Source organism: Dipodomys spectabilis, unplaced genomic scaffold (assembly GCF_019054845.1).
Source record: "Dipodomys spectabilis isolate Male_0828 unplaced genomic scaffold, ASM1905484v1 ptg000234l, whole genome shotgun sequence".
In the NCBI taxonomy this organism is placed as follows: domain Eukaryota; kingdom Metazoa; phylum Chordata; class Mammalia; order Rodentia; family Heteromyidae; genus Dipodomys; species Dipodomys spectabilis.
The window spans coordinates 1036743-1052773 of record NW_024870911.1 but is presented as its reverse complement, the minus strand read 5'-3'; the positions used below and the strand labels follow the sequence as shown (position 1 = coordinate 1052773).

General features: G+C 35.8%; 1 protein-coding gene across 1 annotated transcript in view; it reads left to right on the top strand.

Moving 5' to 3' along the window:
- Positions 1–16031, top strand: part of Otogl (otogelin like) — a 142624-nt gene that overhangs the window by 66308 nt on the left and 60285 nt on the right. Inside the window, exons 27-31 of the mRNA XM_042698990.1 lie at positions 2804–2953; positions 3659–3778; positions 7812–7928; positions 10914–11070; positions 12705–12731. Of these exons, the coding sequence (XP_042554924.1) occupies positions 2804–2953; positions 3659–3778; positions 7812–7928; positions 10914–11070; positions 12705–12731 (571 nt within the window). The remainder of the gene's footprint in view (positions 1–2803; positions 2954–3658; positions 3779–7811; positions 7929–10913; positions 11071–12704; positions 12732–16031) is intronic.

The following is a 16031-nucleotide window of genomic DNA, read 5'->3' as shown; positions in this document are numbered from 1 at the left end:
ACTTTGTTTCATGTTTTTCTTGACCTGTCATGGTATTTCTTTCTTTCTTTAAAAAAAAATCATTTAATTCTGTGCTCTCTTGGACACAGCAGTTCTTCCTGAGGAGAGTGCAGACCCACACAATGCTGAGGATCTTGCTTGTAGGCAATGAAGTCCGTGTGCCTAACTTCCCCTCGCCCTAGCTCTGCATGATAGACATTTACAGTATGTAGTCCCTGGGCAGGGCAGAAAAGCAGGCTGCTGAGGATCAGTCCTTGGAAACTGGGCCACATTTGGAAGAGGAAAGCCACCTGAGTAGATGCTCTGAGGCACTGTTATGTACTGTTTGTGCCAATGGACTTTCCTTACTGAGCACATATTCAAAGGAAAATTATTAGAATTTAAATTCTAAAGGGGGGACCCCTTCACTGAGCATGGACTGACTAGCCAAGTGCTCACCAATCCAGTCCATTGGGGAAATGGAGTAAGAGATTTTTGAGGGCCATAAAGGAGACCTTTCTGAGGAGGGAGCAGCATGGGACGGTTTGTATAAATAAGACAATCAACTTTTCTGGGAGAAAAGACCTAGCAGGAAGAAAACCAAGAGGACTTGAGATGGCCTAATCTTGAAAAAACAGGAAGTATAGAAAGAAAGGCAGTCTGGTTGGAGCATAGTCAATACAGCAGGATTTGAGGAACAGAAGAATGTGAGGTTAGTATAAGCAGCCATCAATGTATGCAGGTGTATCTTCTGTATAATGCAGTACTACACACCTCGTTTAAATGCAGCCATGGCCTAAGAGACTGAAAGCTTCATAGGGATATAATTAGGTTTATTTTATTTGTCCTTTGACATATTTATTTAAATGCCACTGCAGTAGAATTATCCTCAAGCTATGTTTCTGTTATTACTTTGGGGAGAAAAGTGAGGAAAGGATTTCATATCTCCTTCACCTTTTTCTTCTGCTTCTGGATAAATTAGTTTTACCTACTTTGACACAATCATGTATTTTTAAAGCTATTATTTAAGTTAATTTCAAGGTTATAGTCAATATAATTATATTTGGGCGAATACTCTGTTTTCATATTCTCACTCTGCCTGAGAAAGGAACTCTAAATTAGTTTTCCTGTGTATTTCATCTTTAATGTCTCTCTACTTTTGACTTTTGCATATTCACTATTTTCTTTAAATATGCAGAGACATTATTTTCTAGAATAAATATTATTTTCTTTAAATATGCAATGTCACTTCCCTTTCACTTTACTGACTATATTCTGTACCTAAGATAGTTACTCTGTTATGAGTATCAGACTATCAGATAATCCATGCTATAGCCCTTAGATGATTTTTTTCTAGTCCTGAACATGTCTTGGACATTTCTTCCCCTAAACTTGATTTAATCCATTTCTTATTCTTAGGATAACTTCTTCATTATCATCACCAGGTATACTTTCCTGTGTATAAAGGTGTACAAATCAGTTCACATCCTACCTTTGACAAGAGACTTTCCTAATCCCTTTGAGAGTAACTCATCTTCTCTCTCATTTCTTAATGTCCTTCATGGTTATTCCCATGTTTTGGTTTTGTGTTCTCCATAACTGATAAAAATTTTACTTTTGCACATTTATCCATGTTGAGCCCTTCTATGAGTCTGCATCTAATTATCAGTCTTATGTATTTCCTACTTTATGTCTTCGATTTTCTTTACAGAATTCAAAAAAGACATGACCAAGAAATAATACTAGTATATAGGTAGTTATTGGCAGATATTGATATAATTTTTTATACATCCTGATTAGAAAACAGGGTACTCTTATTTGTTATTATTTTAATAAGTTTTTTTATTGTGAAAATACTGTACAGAGGGTTACAGTTACATGAGCAAGGTAATGAGTACATTTCTTATAGAGCATTGTTGCCTCTTCCTTTGTTTTTCCCCTACCATCCCTTCCCTCCCACCTCCACAACTACACTCCCCCCCCTCCAAACATCCCCCACCCCCCCGCCTAAATTGAGAAGTTGGTTTTTCAACATAGTGTTTTGTACATCTCATTGTTACAATGGGTCGACTTGTATCACTATTTAAACATTTTGTTTTTTCCCTTCCCCTCCCCAAATTATACAGACATCAAATACAGTGAAAACAGGGGTTATACAGGGGAGGAACATACAAAGCAACAAAAAAAATCACATGGTACCTTATAAATACATTAGAAACAATAGCAAGAAAGAAAAAAACCCTTGTGTCCCTATCTTGGGGTTCATTTTGCTTAACTTCATCTTATCTGGTCATATGTACATAGCTTTTGATCTTTTCTACTTGTCCCAGACATATACTAGTTATTGCAAATAAGGAAAACCATGGAACCTATGTTTCTTTGAGCCTGGCTTACTTCACTTAACATAGTTTTTTCCAAGTCTTTCCATTTCCTAACAAATGGGGCGATGTCATTCTTTCTGATGGAGGCATAGAATTCCATTGTGTGTGTGTGTGTGTGTGTGTGTGTGTGTGTGTGTATATATATATATATATATATACATATATATGTATCAAATTTTCTTGATCCTTTCATCTACCAAGGGGCATCTGGATTAGTTCCATAACTTAGCTATGGTTAATAATGCTGCAATAAACATAGTTGTGCTGGTAGCTTTAGTGTGGTATTGTTTGTGATCATTTGGGTAAATGCCCAAAAGTGGGATTGCTGGGTCATAGGGGAGCTCTATGTGGAGTCTTTTGAGGAAGTTCCATACTGCTTTCCAAAGTGGTTGAACAAGTTTACACTCCCACCAACAGTTTATTGTTATTATTATTTTTAGAAGAAACGATCAGGTTTCTTTCTAGAAAATAAACCTACCTACCAGCTTTGGAAGGCTGGATACTACACGGTGGTGTACTTCCCAGAGGAAGATGTTACTGTTCTTTGGGATCAGAAGACAACTATTCATATCAAAGTTGGACCACAGTGGAAAGTAAGTTAACCTAACCTATACAGTTGATGTATGAAATGAAACTGCATTTATCTTTTGATGTTTGATAGAAAGAAAAACGCAATATTTTCAGAATTACTTAACCCCTTTGAAAAATGTTACCAACTAGAAGCCAGTGATGTGAATTCTGATCCTTTTTACTTTCACCTAATAGTATATTTTCCAGGATTGCCTAGATCAACAATTTTCTTCCTCTGTTTTTCAGCTTTGATTGTAGTACAATTAGATTCATTTGCTGCAATCTATTTTCTCTATTTTGTTCAATATTAAGAATATTTTAATAAGTTTAAAAGTGTTATAAGTATATAGGAATATATCTAGACTTATATACTTATAAAACATATAGATATATACTGATATAGCTATATATACTTACAAACATATATATATATATACATACTATATGTATATAATAGTGTCTGCTTATAGTTTTTCTGACTTATTCATGTTATTAGTAGCATCAGTTCTAAAATGTTTGTAACTTGTGAATTAGTAAAAGATTTGGAGGCTGGCAAATAATCACATTTAAAACTAAATAGGTAAGAAAATAACTTTCTTCAACTTATTTCTCTTTGTAGATAATTGCTTTCGAATTTAATAGCTGTATGTTTTAATCTTTCAAACTTTGGATATGAGTCTGTAAATGTTAAATATAAAATGTTTCGTGATATTTGTCTCTTACTTTAGAATAAACTGTCAGGATTGTGTGGAAACTTTGACAAATGTACTTCAAATGATATGACCACATCTAATAATTTGGAAATACGAAATGCTCAGGTATTTGGAGATAGTTGGGCATTAGGACAGGTACGTTAAGTATATGTATTTTAGAATAAGACAACATATTTTACAACTTTTTATTAGGAAATTTTATTCTTTGAATAAAACATTAAATTATATTCTAAATATATTTATGTTAATATTTTTTCATAATGGTCTACAGTAATTTATGATGGATGAATTTTCAGATTTCTCTTCCAATGCATTTGAGTGACAAACTTATGATGCATACTTATGATGCCCTGTCCCATGGATGAAGAAATTGAATCTTACTGAGTTCAGGTGACCTGTGTCACCTTGTGCGTTATATAGCCAGGAAGTAGCAGAGATTATGTGTGAACTTACATTTTCTTCCTCATGTTTTCCTGGCCATAGCAAGATACCTTGCCAATATATCTGCATTTCTAAGACGTATATACACTTGCCATCTTAAAACAATGAATAAATACTAGCAGAATGTCTTTTAACATTTGTTTTCTAGAACACAACCTCTGTTAATGCTGCACAACACAAAGATGTGCACACACGCATGCATATAGGGAAGAACATGTTGGATGTCTGCCTTTGGGGAAAATTAAATAAGTTGTTAGGCATGTTTTTTCTAATATATATTTTTCTAATATGTATTGTAAAGATACTGTAGAGAGGGGGTACAGTTACATGTGTAAGGTAATGAGTATATTTTCTATTGAGCATTATTACCCCCTCCTTTGTTTTTCTCCTACCATCTCCTCCTTCCCCACCTCCCCAACCCCTCTCTCCCTCCTTCCCCCCGAAGTTGTGAAGTTCATTTTCAACATAGTGTCTTGTACATCTCATTTTTACAATGGGTCAACCTGTATCCTTATTTCAGTTTTTTGTTATTTTCCTTCCCCTCCCCAAATTAGAAAAATGTATATATGAGATGTAGGGCACCAGAATAAATAAAGTAAAAACAGGGGTTATACCCTGGGGGAAGAACATACAAGAGAAACAAAAAAATCACATAGTACATTATAAGTACATTAAAAGCAACAGCAACAAAACATAAAACCTCTTATGTCCCCATCTTGGGGTTCATTTTTCTTAGCATCTGCTCATATGGTCATATAGATATAGCTTTTGACCTTTTCTGCTTGTCCTAGACATATACTAGTTATTGCAGATAAGGGAAACCATGGGACCTGGCTTACTTACATGTTTCTTTTGGAAGATTACTTGAGGCTTTATACACCCATAAAGGAGGGGAGTGTTTGAAGGATTTCTCAAAGTCAACTAACATGAAATTGTACCTTAACTTACAAACTTTCAATAAGGTATTGTTCAATGGAACACATCTTAAATGTTGAATTAACTAAAAACAGATCCAAATTAGGACTTGATAGTATTCTTTCCTTGTAATGTTGTTTTTATGGCTAGTATTATGAAATGATAATTTCTTGATTGGTTGCCAACCATGTGGTTATTTACTTTAGTTCTTTGCAAAATACTCTTAACATGTATTAAGACATTTAAAAAATCAACAGAAGATGGGTTTAAACATCTCTGATTGTGTAAAAATTGAGCAGTTTATTTCAGTGTGATATTGCACCAAGATTTTATTTTTTAATTATCTAAAATACCTACTGAAAGAGACAAAATTCTTTTAATTATGACCATATTCATTTCTCATGAATGTAGAAGTTTTGTAGATTTCTCCTATTTGCAAATGAATCAGTGAATAACAAGTTTCTCATAATTCTGAAACATTAAGAATGTTAAATGATTTTAAATGTCATAAAATGAAGTTCCATATTTATATCTCATAGAATGATCTAAAAGTCAAATCATCATTTGTTTTCATTAGTGCTTTAATTATTTTGCAGATGATATCTCATATTTTCTGCCGAGGCAAACTTTGGACCATGATATTTTTTTTGTCGTTGTTACTTGTGGGGCTTGGACTCAGGGACTGGGTGCCATCCCTGAGCTTTTTGCTCAAAGCTAGTTCCTTGACACAGCACCGCTTCCAGTTTTTTGGTGGTTAATTGGAGATAGCAATCTCATGGAATTTCATGCCCTGGATGGCTTTGAACTCTGATCCTTAAATCTCAGCCTTCTAAGTAGTTAGGGTTACAGACATGAGCCACTGGCACCCAGCTTGGACCATTATCTTCTTACCTACATCTTTGACCTAATCACTTGGCTACACCACTTCACTGGGCTTCATTGTTCAGTTGGAGTCTTAATCAGGGTGACCTCAAACCATAATCTCCCAGTCTCTATCTCACAAGTTGCTGGAGTTGCAAGTGTGAGCCATTACCTCCAGTCCATTTGTCACTAAAACAAATCTTCCCAAATCCTTTCTGCTAGCTTTTTTGAGATATATAGTATACAGTCACTATCCATAGTCATTTGACTATGCAATGATAGCATAACACACATTCTTCTTACCAAGCTACAATTTAGCAACCATTGGTCAGTCTTATCCCTCTTTTTACTCTTAAGTTCATTCTCTAAGTTTTATTTAGCACTAGTTTTTCCATTATATTTAGATTCTGAATATCAAAAAGACATACTTTCTTGCTAAGAAGTTTCAAAGATTAGCTTAGTGAGGTCAAGAAAATTAACAATAAAAATAATTGTAAGATAGGTGCTCTGATAGAAGCATACAGTATGTAGATAGGATGGTTCTTGGAGAAGGTGATCGGGGGATGAATTCTTTAAGAATTACAAGATGTGGGGAGGAAAATTTTATGGAAGAGAAGATAGCAAAAAGAGGCAGGAGCTGCCTCACAAGTGCGAGAGAGGATGGATAGATTAGAGTGCATAAAATGAATTTTTTAAAAAAGTCAATATTATTGTGGTGAATAGTTTGAACTAGAGAATAGCTGGAATGCAAAGTACAGATTTGCAAGATATTAGGGTCACAAGGCTCCAACATTCTAGCTAGAACATCATCAGTGGAGATGAGAAAACTATGCAACTACAAATATAAATATACAAACTACGGTTTACATAAAGAAAATTAACTCCAAATTTCATTAAAGATGAAAGTAATCATTTTGGTTGAAGAACGTGTTGTGAGATATGCCTGGGAGATATTTAGGTGACCAGTTTAGAAGTACAAACAAGGTCTGGGATGAAACAGGGTTCGGACAGTCGTATATTTAGGTTGTTGAAGTCATGGCACCTGTATTAAATGAGAAAAATACAGGTTTAAGAAGAAAACTGTGTCAAGAGAGGAGGGAGCTGGAGGTTGGGGAATGGCAGCAACAGAAACTCAGCAAGTCATGCTGCTGAAGCCAAATGAAGAGACATTTAAGAAGGGCCAAGTGCTAAGCAGAAAGGTCAAGCTTTGCAGATTGCAAAACTGCCTTTATGTTTAATAGCGAAGAGGTCTCTGGGGGAGGAGGGAGGTCAATTCTTTCTCAGCGCAGTTTCAGGGAAGTAGATGTGAGGATTGGAGCTCAGGGAAGTTGAGGCTGCAAAGACATGAATACAATATCCAGGAAGACAGACTGTGACAAAAACGAAAGAGGAAAATATTCATGGAACAAGGCTCCTGCTCATAGCATTTGTCAAGCAAATGCTGCACTTAAGAAAAATCAATATATTTCCATTCTCTTTCTAATATTTCTATGCTTCTTCTTTTTCTTTTGGTTAGTTTTGGGGCTTGAACTCTCAGCCTGGGCGCTATCCCTCAGTTCTTCAGCTCAAGGCTAGCTCTCTACCAATTGAACCACAGCACCATTTCCGGTTTTCTGAGTGGTTTATTGGAGATAAGAGTCTCACGGCCTTTTCTGCCCAGGCTGGCTTTGAACTGAGATCTCAGCCTCCTGAGTAGCTAGGATTACAGGCATGAGCCACTGACACTGGCTATTGCTATGCTTTTTAATACTCAGTTGCTGTTAAAGAAGACAAATACTATTCAAATACTATTAACCATATATGAATGAAAGCAGATGTTGTAGGCAAAGCCCAGCTCAATGGATGAGAATGTTAGATGTCACTGGCATGGATGGAGTATGCAAGGTTATTTAGGGGTCTGTTTGAGAAATCCTGTCTTTAAGATCTTCCTTACTCTTAACAATCTCAACAGTGTGAAGATCCAGTTGAAGCAATGAAACCCTGTGAAGCTCATCAAAACAAATTTCCTTATGCCAAGAAAGAATGCTCCATTTTGTACAGTGATGTCTTTGCTCCTTGTCGCAATGTGGTAAGTGACTTCTTTACTAATTCCCAAATGTTAAGAGGTACAGCTGTATCTATATCAGACAGATGAGAGACAAAGAGCTTAGATTCCCAGGAATTTCTTTCTTTCAGATATATCACTGAACTCTCATAAGGAGAACCTATTTGATAGTGGTTTTCTGTAGAAGTAATATATTTACTGGACTAGCTCTCTTGTTCCTGGCACTTATTTAACAGCCTCTGCCTATACATATCACTTGTAATATTTTCTGTCTTATGAAGTATTATTGTTTTGGTGGAACTGGGGGTTTGAACTTAGGGCTTTACACTTGATTAGCGGGTGCTATAGCACTTGAGCCATGACTGTAGCCTGTTTTGCTTTAGTTATTTTTCTGATAGGTTTTTGTATTTTTGACTAGGCTGTGGCCTTAGACATTGATCCTCCTTTTTACATCTTCTGCTTAGCTGGAATCCCAGGCATCCGTTATACTGAGATTAGTTTTTGACATTAGATCTTACTAATTTTCACCCAATTAGTGCCTTAGGGAAGTATTTCTTAGCTACTTTGCATAAATGTTAGTCTTCAGGGAGTATTCCCAATTGGACTTTCTTCTCCTTAACCCAAAGCATAGTTTAACAGAATTATTAGTGACACACTTAAAGTTGTTTTAAGAGCACATTCCAAGAATATTATTTATTCTGAAACAACTTTCTAAACTTCTTTCCCACACAATAATTTTAGGCCTTACAGAAGTTTTGAAAGCAGTTTAACATATTTGTAAAAGTCTAACAATATTACTGCTGCATATAAAGATACACTAGTTGCTTTGAGGAAAGACAGTATTGTGATTTTTTTCCTGTGAACATTTATACTTTAAAAGAACAAGAAGAGTGACAAATTCCAGACAAATATAGTAATTCAGACAAGACTATCTGGTAGATATTTACTTGAAAAGGAGTGGAATTAAGTCTGTATTATCAAGGAAAGTGACAGTTTTCTGTCCTTGAAAGATTTGAACTTTCTTTTTTTAATTTTTTTTTTTTTTGCCAGTCCTGGGGCTTGAATTCAGAGCTCGAGCACTGTCCATGAGCTTCTTTTGCTCTACCACTTGAGCCACAGCACAATTTCGGGATTTTTCTGTTTATGTGATACTAAGGAAGCCAACTCAGGGCTTCATGTATGCTAGGCAAGCACTTTACCACTAAGCCACATTCCCAACCCCAGAAAGATCTGAACTTTCAAATGAAAAGTAGAACTTTGTAACTGTCACTGTAAGTTTGAAGGTACTATAATACTTAGCAACTTTTCTGATAATATAGATGACTTTATTTACAAAGGTGATTTATTGATATTATATATATTTAGATGCATTACTACTTAGAAGATTTGTGTAAGTCAGTTCATTTTCCAAATGACCAATGTATGATGTTAATCAAGTAGAAGTAAAGACCTAATCTTCAAGTTGTTAAACCAAAGGATTTTAACATATTGAAACACAAAGTTTGTTGATGCAGTTTCAGGTTTACACTGCACCTAATCTTTAAGAAACAGTATTTTTTTTTTTTTTTTTTTTGGTCCGGTCATGGGGCCTGAACTCTGGGCCTGGGCGCTGTCCCTCAGCTCTTCAGCTCAAGGCTAGCGCTCTACCACTTGAGCCACAGCGCCACTTGCAGCTTTTTTCTTTTTGCTTATGTGGTGCTGAGGAATCGAACCCAGGGCCTCATGCATGCAAGGCAAGCGCTCTACTGCTGAGCCACCGTCCCAGCCCCAAGAAAACAGTATTTTTTCAAGTTTATAGTTTACTAAATAACAGTTACCTGAAAAAGGGACCAAAAGATTCCTTTTCCAAAAATTATATTAAGTGAAGTAAGCCATGCCCAAAGAAACGTAGGTCCCATGGTTTCCCTTATTTGTAATATCTAGTATATGTATGAGTCAAGCGGAAAAGGTCAGATAATGTGATGTCAGGAAAATGAACCCTTAGATGTGTATTTTAATGTTTTTTTCTTTCATGCATGTGTTTCTAACACATTTATAAGATTATCTCTTTGTTACTTTGTATGTCCCTCCCCCACAGTATAACCCCTGCTTTCACTATATTTGATGTCAGTATAACTTGTGGAGGAGATGGGGAAAAACCAGTTGGTTAAGGATACAGGTGGACCTGTTGCAACAATGAGAAGTACAAGTTGTCATGTCCAAAACGAGCTTTACAACGTTGGTGGGGGGGGGGGGTGGGCATGGGGGGGGGGCGCAAGGAGAAGGATTGGGATTGGGGGGGAGGGGGGAGGCTGGGAAGGGATGTGAAGGGTAAACAAAGGAGGAGGCTGCAATGCTTGGTAAGAAATGTACGCATTATCCTGCCCATGTAACTGTAACTCCTCTGTACAGTATGTTCACAAATAAAATTAAATTTAAAAAAAAAAAAAAGATTCCTTTTCCAAATGTATATCTAGATGGACATGATTTTCCTTATATGCTTTAACCAAAAGCAAACCAAAACATAAACATGGTAAAGGACTGAAGGAAAATGTTCAGTCTCTAAGTGACTGGACACAGAAAATGCTCTATTTAAAATGTCATGTGAATATGTCAACAATGAAACAAAGAACATCCAAATACATGAATCTGATATGCCACAAATATTGAAATGGTATTTGTTATTCTTATTACTTGCTTGTTAGTTGTTTGATATGATAGCTGCCTAATAATTCCTTTCTTCTTCATCTTTTTTCCTCCTCCTCCTCCTCCTCCTCCTCCTCCTCCTCCTCCTCCTCCTCTTCCTCCTCCTCCTCCTCCTCCTCCCCCTCCCCCTCCCTCCCTCCCCCTCCTCTTCTTTTTTTCTTTTTTGGCAATGTAGAGCATTGAAATAACCAGAACCCTCTAGGTGGCAGTGTTAAATAATGAAAATTACAAAAAAAAAACCCTGCCAGTTAGTTTCCTCTTAGAAGTTTGAGTTTTAAACAATCAGTGCTTATTGAAATTATGTCATTTTCACTTCATTTTCAGATTGATGTTACTTCTTTTGCCAAAAACTGCCATGAAGATACCTGCAATTGTAATCTTGGTGGGGACTGTGAATGTTTGTGTACTAGTGTAGCAGCATATGCTTATAAGTGTTGTCAGGAAGGGGTATCAATTCACTGGAGATCACCCACTGTATGTGGTGAGTACTCTACTTAGAGAATCCTTAGGGGGACACCTTTTAAGATCTAAATTGCTGGTGACTAATGCTTGTAATCCCAGGTACTTGGGAGGTGAGCCTTGGAGCATTATGGTTGAGACCCACCCAGGGGGAAAAATTATGATATCGTATATTAACCAGTAAAAAAAAAAGAAAAAGAAGGGGCTGGGAAGATGGCTCAGTGGTAGAGCGCTTGCCTTGCATGCCTGAGGCCCTGGGTTCGATTTCTCAGCACCATATAAGCAAAAAGAAAAAAGCCGGAAGTGGCACTGTGGCTCAAGTGGTAGAGTGCTAGCCTTGAGCTGAAGAGCTGAGGGACAGCGCCCAGGCCCAGAGTTCAGGCCCCATGACCGGACCGCTCCCCAAAAAAAGAACGAAAGAAAGAGAAAAGGAAAAAAAATCTGTGTGGTGGTGCACATCTGTGATCCTGGTGATGTGAGAAGCATAAACAGGAGCATAGGATCCAGGCTGGCCCAAACATAAACAGAAGATCCTATTAAAAATTAATAATGGGGCTGGGAAGGTGGCTCAGTGGTAGAGTGCTTGCCTTGCATGCATGAGGCCCTCAGCACCACATAAGCAGAAAAAAGCTGGAAGTGGCGCTGTGGCTCAAGTAGTAGAGTGCTAGCCTTGAGCTGAAGAGCTGAGGGACAGTGCCCAGGCCCAGAGTTCAGGAACCATGACCGACAAAAATATAAAAATTAAAAATTAAAAAAATTAATAACAATTCTGGGCGCCGGTGGGTCACACCTGTAATCCTAGCTACTCAGGAGGCTGAGATAGGAGAATCGCAGTTCAAAGTCAACCTGGGCAGGAAAGTCCATGAGACTCTTATCTCCAAGTAACCACTAGAAAACTAGAAGTGGTGCTGTGGCTCAAGTGATAAGAGTGCTGGCCTTGAGCTGAAGAGCTGAGGAACAGCACGCAGGCCCAGAGTTCAAGCCCCACGCACCCCCCCCCCCCCAAAAAAAATAGGAAAGAAAAAGTAGTAGGTTACCTACCTAATAAACACAAGGCCCTGAATTCAAACCCCAGGACCATAAAAGAAGGAGGAAAAAAAAGTAGATGGGACTAGATAAGGAGGAGGAGGAATGTATAAATTGTTTTATTATAAGCCCAATGCCATGGAATTGGTTTTAAATGTCTATATATTCCTTTGGCAATCATTAATTGTAGTATATGATAAAAAGGATATTTTTTCTGCTATATTTGATGAAGGTCCTGAAACATTTGAAATACACACAGACACACAGAGAAATTGTTTATGGTTTCAATCCTTTTATGACTTGAGAAGTGTCACCATTATAAGAAGCATTTCTTCTAAATTGTCTTGGATTTGACTTCAGATTTGATTCTTTAAGCGTTTCATTTACTTGTGTATATTAGTCACTTGATAAATAGATGACAATTTGGACAGCTTTGATGGATATTGCTAAATTAATAGGTCTATTTGTTTCTTTTTAAAATCATTGCATATGATGTATTAATTGCAATACTTCGCTTTAAAAAATTCCCTTTGGTCTAGAGGATGCTCTTACATTGGGATGTCATCTTCTTTTATGTATTTATTCAGATAAGTGTTTATGTAGCTTACTACTTATTCTTTTTTCTTTTAGCACTTGATTGTGAATATTACAATGAAGGTATGTGACATTTTAATAATGAATATCACTATTGAATTAGATATGGTTTCAGGTTAAAACTGTTAAACAATTTATACTGTAAACACAGTTCATAACTTAGCTTATAACTTATGAAAGCCTTTAACTTTTCAACTTTGCCTACATCTCTAAGCATACATATTAAAGTTTATTCCCTGAAAAATATTGTATAGCCTAAGTTCTTGGCACTTAAAGGTCCTCACTAAATATTTCTGATAGTGAGATTTAATAAATAATATTAGTTTAAAAATTTAAGTTAAATGAAAAACGACATACATCAAAGGTATATGTACCTTCTCAGTATGTACAAATTTGAATTGTACAAAAGTTTTAAATTCAATTTTACTTTTGTTACTAGTACATCTGTATGGATTATAATGTGATATTTTGATACATATAGACATAGTGAAATGATAAAATGCAACAAATTTGCATAGTGGTTATACAAAATTATTTGTTTGTGGAGAAACATTTAAAATACCGTCTAGCAAAATGGTATTTAAAAAATTACAACAAGAAATCTATTCATTTTTGTGACAATGCAGCCAACCTTAGAGAGTATTAGGTTGAGTGAAATAAGCCAGGCATAGAGAAAAATACTCTATCACTTCAATAAGATGTTAGCTAAAGTAGTGTAACTAATAGAAGTAGAGAGGAAAATGGAGATTAGGAGGGCCTAGGAGAGGTGTGTGTGTGTGTGTGTGTGTGTGTGTATGTGTGTGTGTGTGTGTATGTGTGTTAGTGAATAAGGAAAGATGTTAACAAAAGCATACTAAGTGTCACTCAAAGGGATCAATTTTGCTGATTTATTGAACAGTGTAGTGATTATTTAATTATGCTGTGGAAATCAAAGAAACAAAATTAAAATATGATAATATAAGAAATTTATTTTTCTATTACTAAGATAAAAATAATTATCTGTGTATCACCAGAATACAAATTTATTGAGATAATAATAATGTAAATCTCCTAGCCACTCCAAACACCCATATTTTCAGTGAGAGGTCTGAAAGGATGTGCTGCCTAAAACTAAGGCATAGATATAAGAAGATAAATTTTAGCTTCAGTGAAAATGTCAGAAACTAGCAGATTCAGTTTGTTTTTTGTCAAACCTACTTAATGAGGAAGGCAGAGGCACCAAAACTGATTCAGACAGGTTTTGTCAGGTTCTGGAATCAGTCTAAACCACTGACAGGTGAATGGTAAATTAGAATAATGGATATAGGAAATCTGAACCAAACAGCCAATTTAAGGCACATTGAGTCACTTACTAAGTCAAGAAGAGATCTATCTGCTGTAGATGTCTGAAGAAAGCTAGATAACTTTAGAGAAATAGAGACGATGAATTAGAAAGAAAACCAGCATTTTAGCAGTTAATTGTTTTTGTTATGTTAGGCTTATGGAAATTTAATAGAAACTTTTTATAATAGCTAAGGAAATTGTAATTTCTAAGGAAATTATAAAAGTTTAATTTTCTGACTTTACCACAGAGGGATGTTTAAATGTTGCAACATTTAAATGTCCCTCTAAGTAGATAAGGAAATCTAAAAAAAATGTCTGGTTTAAAAATATTTCTTGTTTATTGTGTCCAAGACAGGCAGATAGACAGAGAGACAAACAGATATACACAGACACACATATACAAACACACACAAAAACAATTGTATTTCATGTCCTTTAGATTCCATGACTAAAATGCAATTGATTTTCTAGAAATACTAGCAAAACTATGAATAGCAGTAGCTTTTGTTGTACTAACTACATATGATTTTAACTTGAAATATAATTTTATTTTATTTATTATTTTTATTTTAGTCTGAATTTTACAAACTAGGTAATATTAAGGCACAGATAGATTCCATACCGTATTTAAAATCATTTAGCCAAAATACGGTCAAACGAGATCTGGAAACCATCTGATTTCAGAGCTAATGAATTTGCTGCCCATGCTATTTGGACTGATGTGTGGTTAACACATCCCTTTCTTTTTGTGGGGGGGTCCAGTCGTGGGCCTAAACTCTGGGCCTGGGCGTTGTCCCTCAGCTCTTCAGCTCAAGGCTAGCGCTCTACTACTTGAGCCACAACGCCACTTCTGGCTTTTTTTCCCTGCATATGTGGTGCTGAGGAATCAAACCCAGAGCCTCATGCATGCAAGGCAAGCGCTCTACCACTGAGCCACCTTCCCAGCCCCAACACATCCTTGTATAGGTACAGCATACATTGTTATTGGAGACTCTACATTATGTACAAAGATAATTTAGGGAAATTCTCAATGTTTATAGACTTCTCTAGACTAGTTCTTATTCATTTTGTATTACTGTATTAATGCATCAGAGGACCTTCACAAGACATTGGTAGGCTCAATGGAATAGCAAAGAAATCTATTGTCTACAATTGAAGAAATAGGAAGGAACATATAGTCAGGAGAATAAGAATTTGTAAAATAACATAGGAGAAATAGATCTTTGAAGTGATTATAGAATTATGAAGATTGTTCTTACTAATCAGAAAGTGTTTTCAAAGGAGGTAACAAAGCTCAATAGGAAATGTACTCATTATCTTACTCATGTATCTGTAACCCCTCTTTACATTATTTTTACAATAAAAGACAAGAAAGAAAGTGTTTTACAAGACTGTTACTAAGTTATTTGATCCTAAATATCACAGCATTTTTTTTCAGCAATTGTAACATCATCCAGTATTCTTGGGACATGTATAGCTGAATCATCTTTATTTTCCTTTACTTACTTAATATGTGCCCAACTCTGGGGATATGGTGGTGTACCCTGTAATCTCTGCATTATAGTTGCTGAGAAAGGATGATCTTGAATTCCAGGTCTGCAAGACCTTGTCTTAAAATAAAAAAGAATAAACATAAACCAATAATTTAATAAAAAAGAACCCCAACATGCCAGAGACTACATTTTGTGAGTCAAAGAAAATACAGAAATAATTCTTTGTGACTTTATAGGGAAAAAAGTTTAAGTAGGAGAATTTAGAGGTAATAGCTAACACAATTTCAATAATCCCTACCACAAAAATTATATATAATAGCCATGACATTGTACTTATAAACGTATTTCTCAGATAACAGTTTTTCTTTAGGTCCTGAGGAGCAGTTTTAGTTGAGGAAGGGTGATTTTGTTTGACTGTTCCTCTCATTCTTTTTTTTAAATTAAATATATATTTCATTATAAAGGTATTGTACAGAGGGGTTACAGTTACATGAGTAAGATAATGAGTACATTTCCTATCGAGCATTGTTACCCCCTCCTTTGTTTT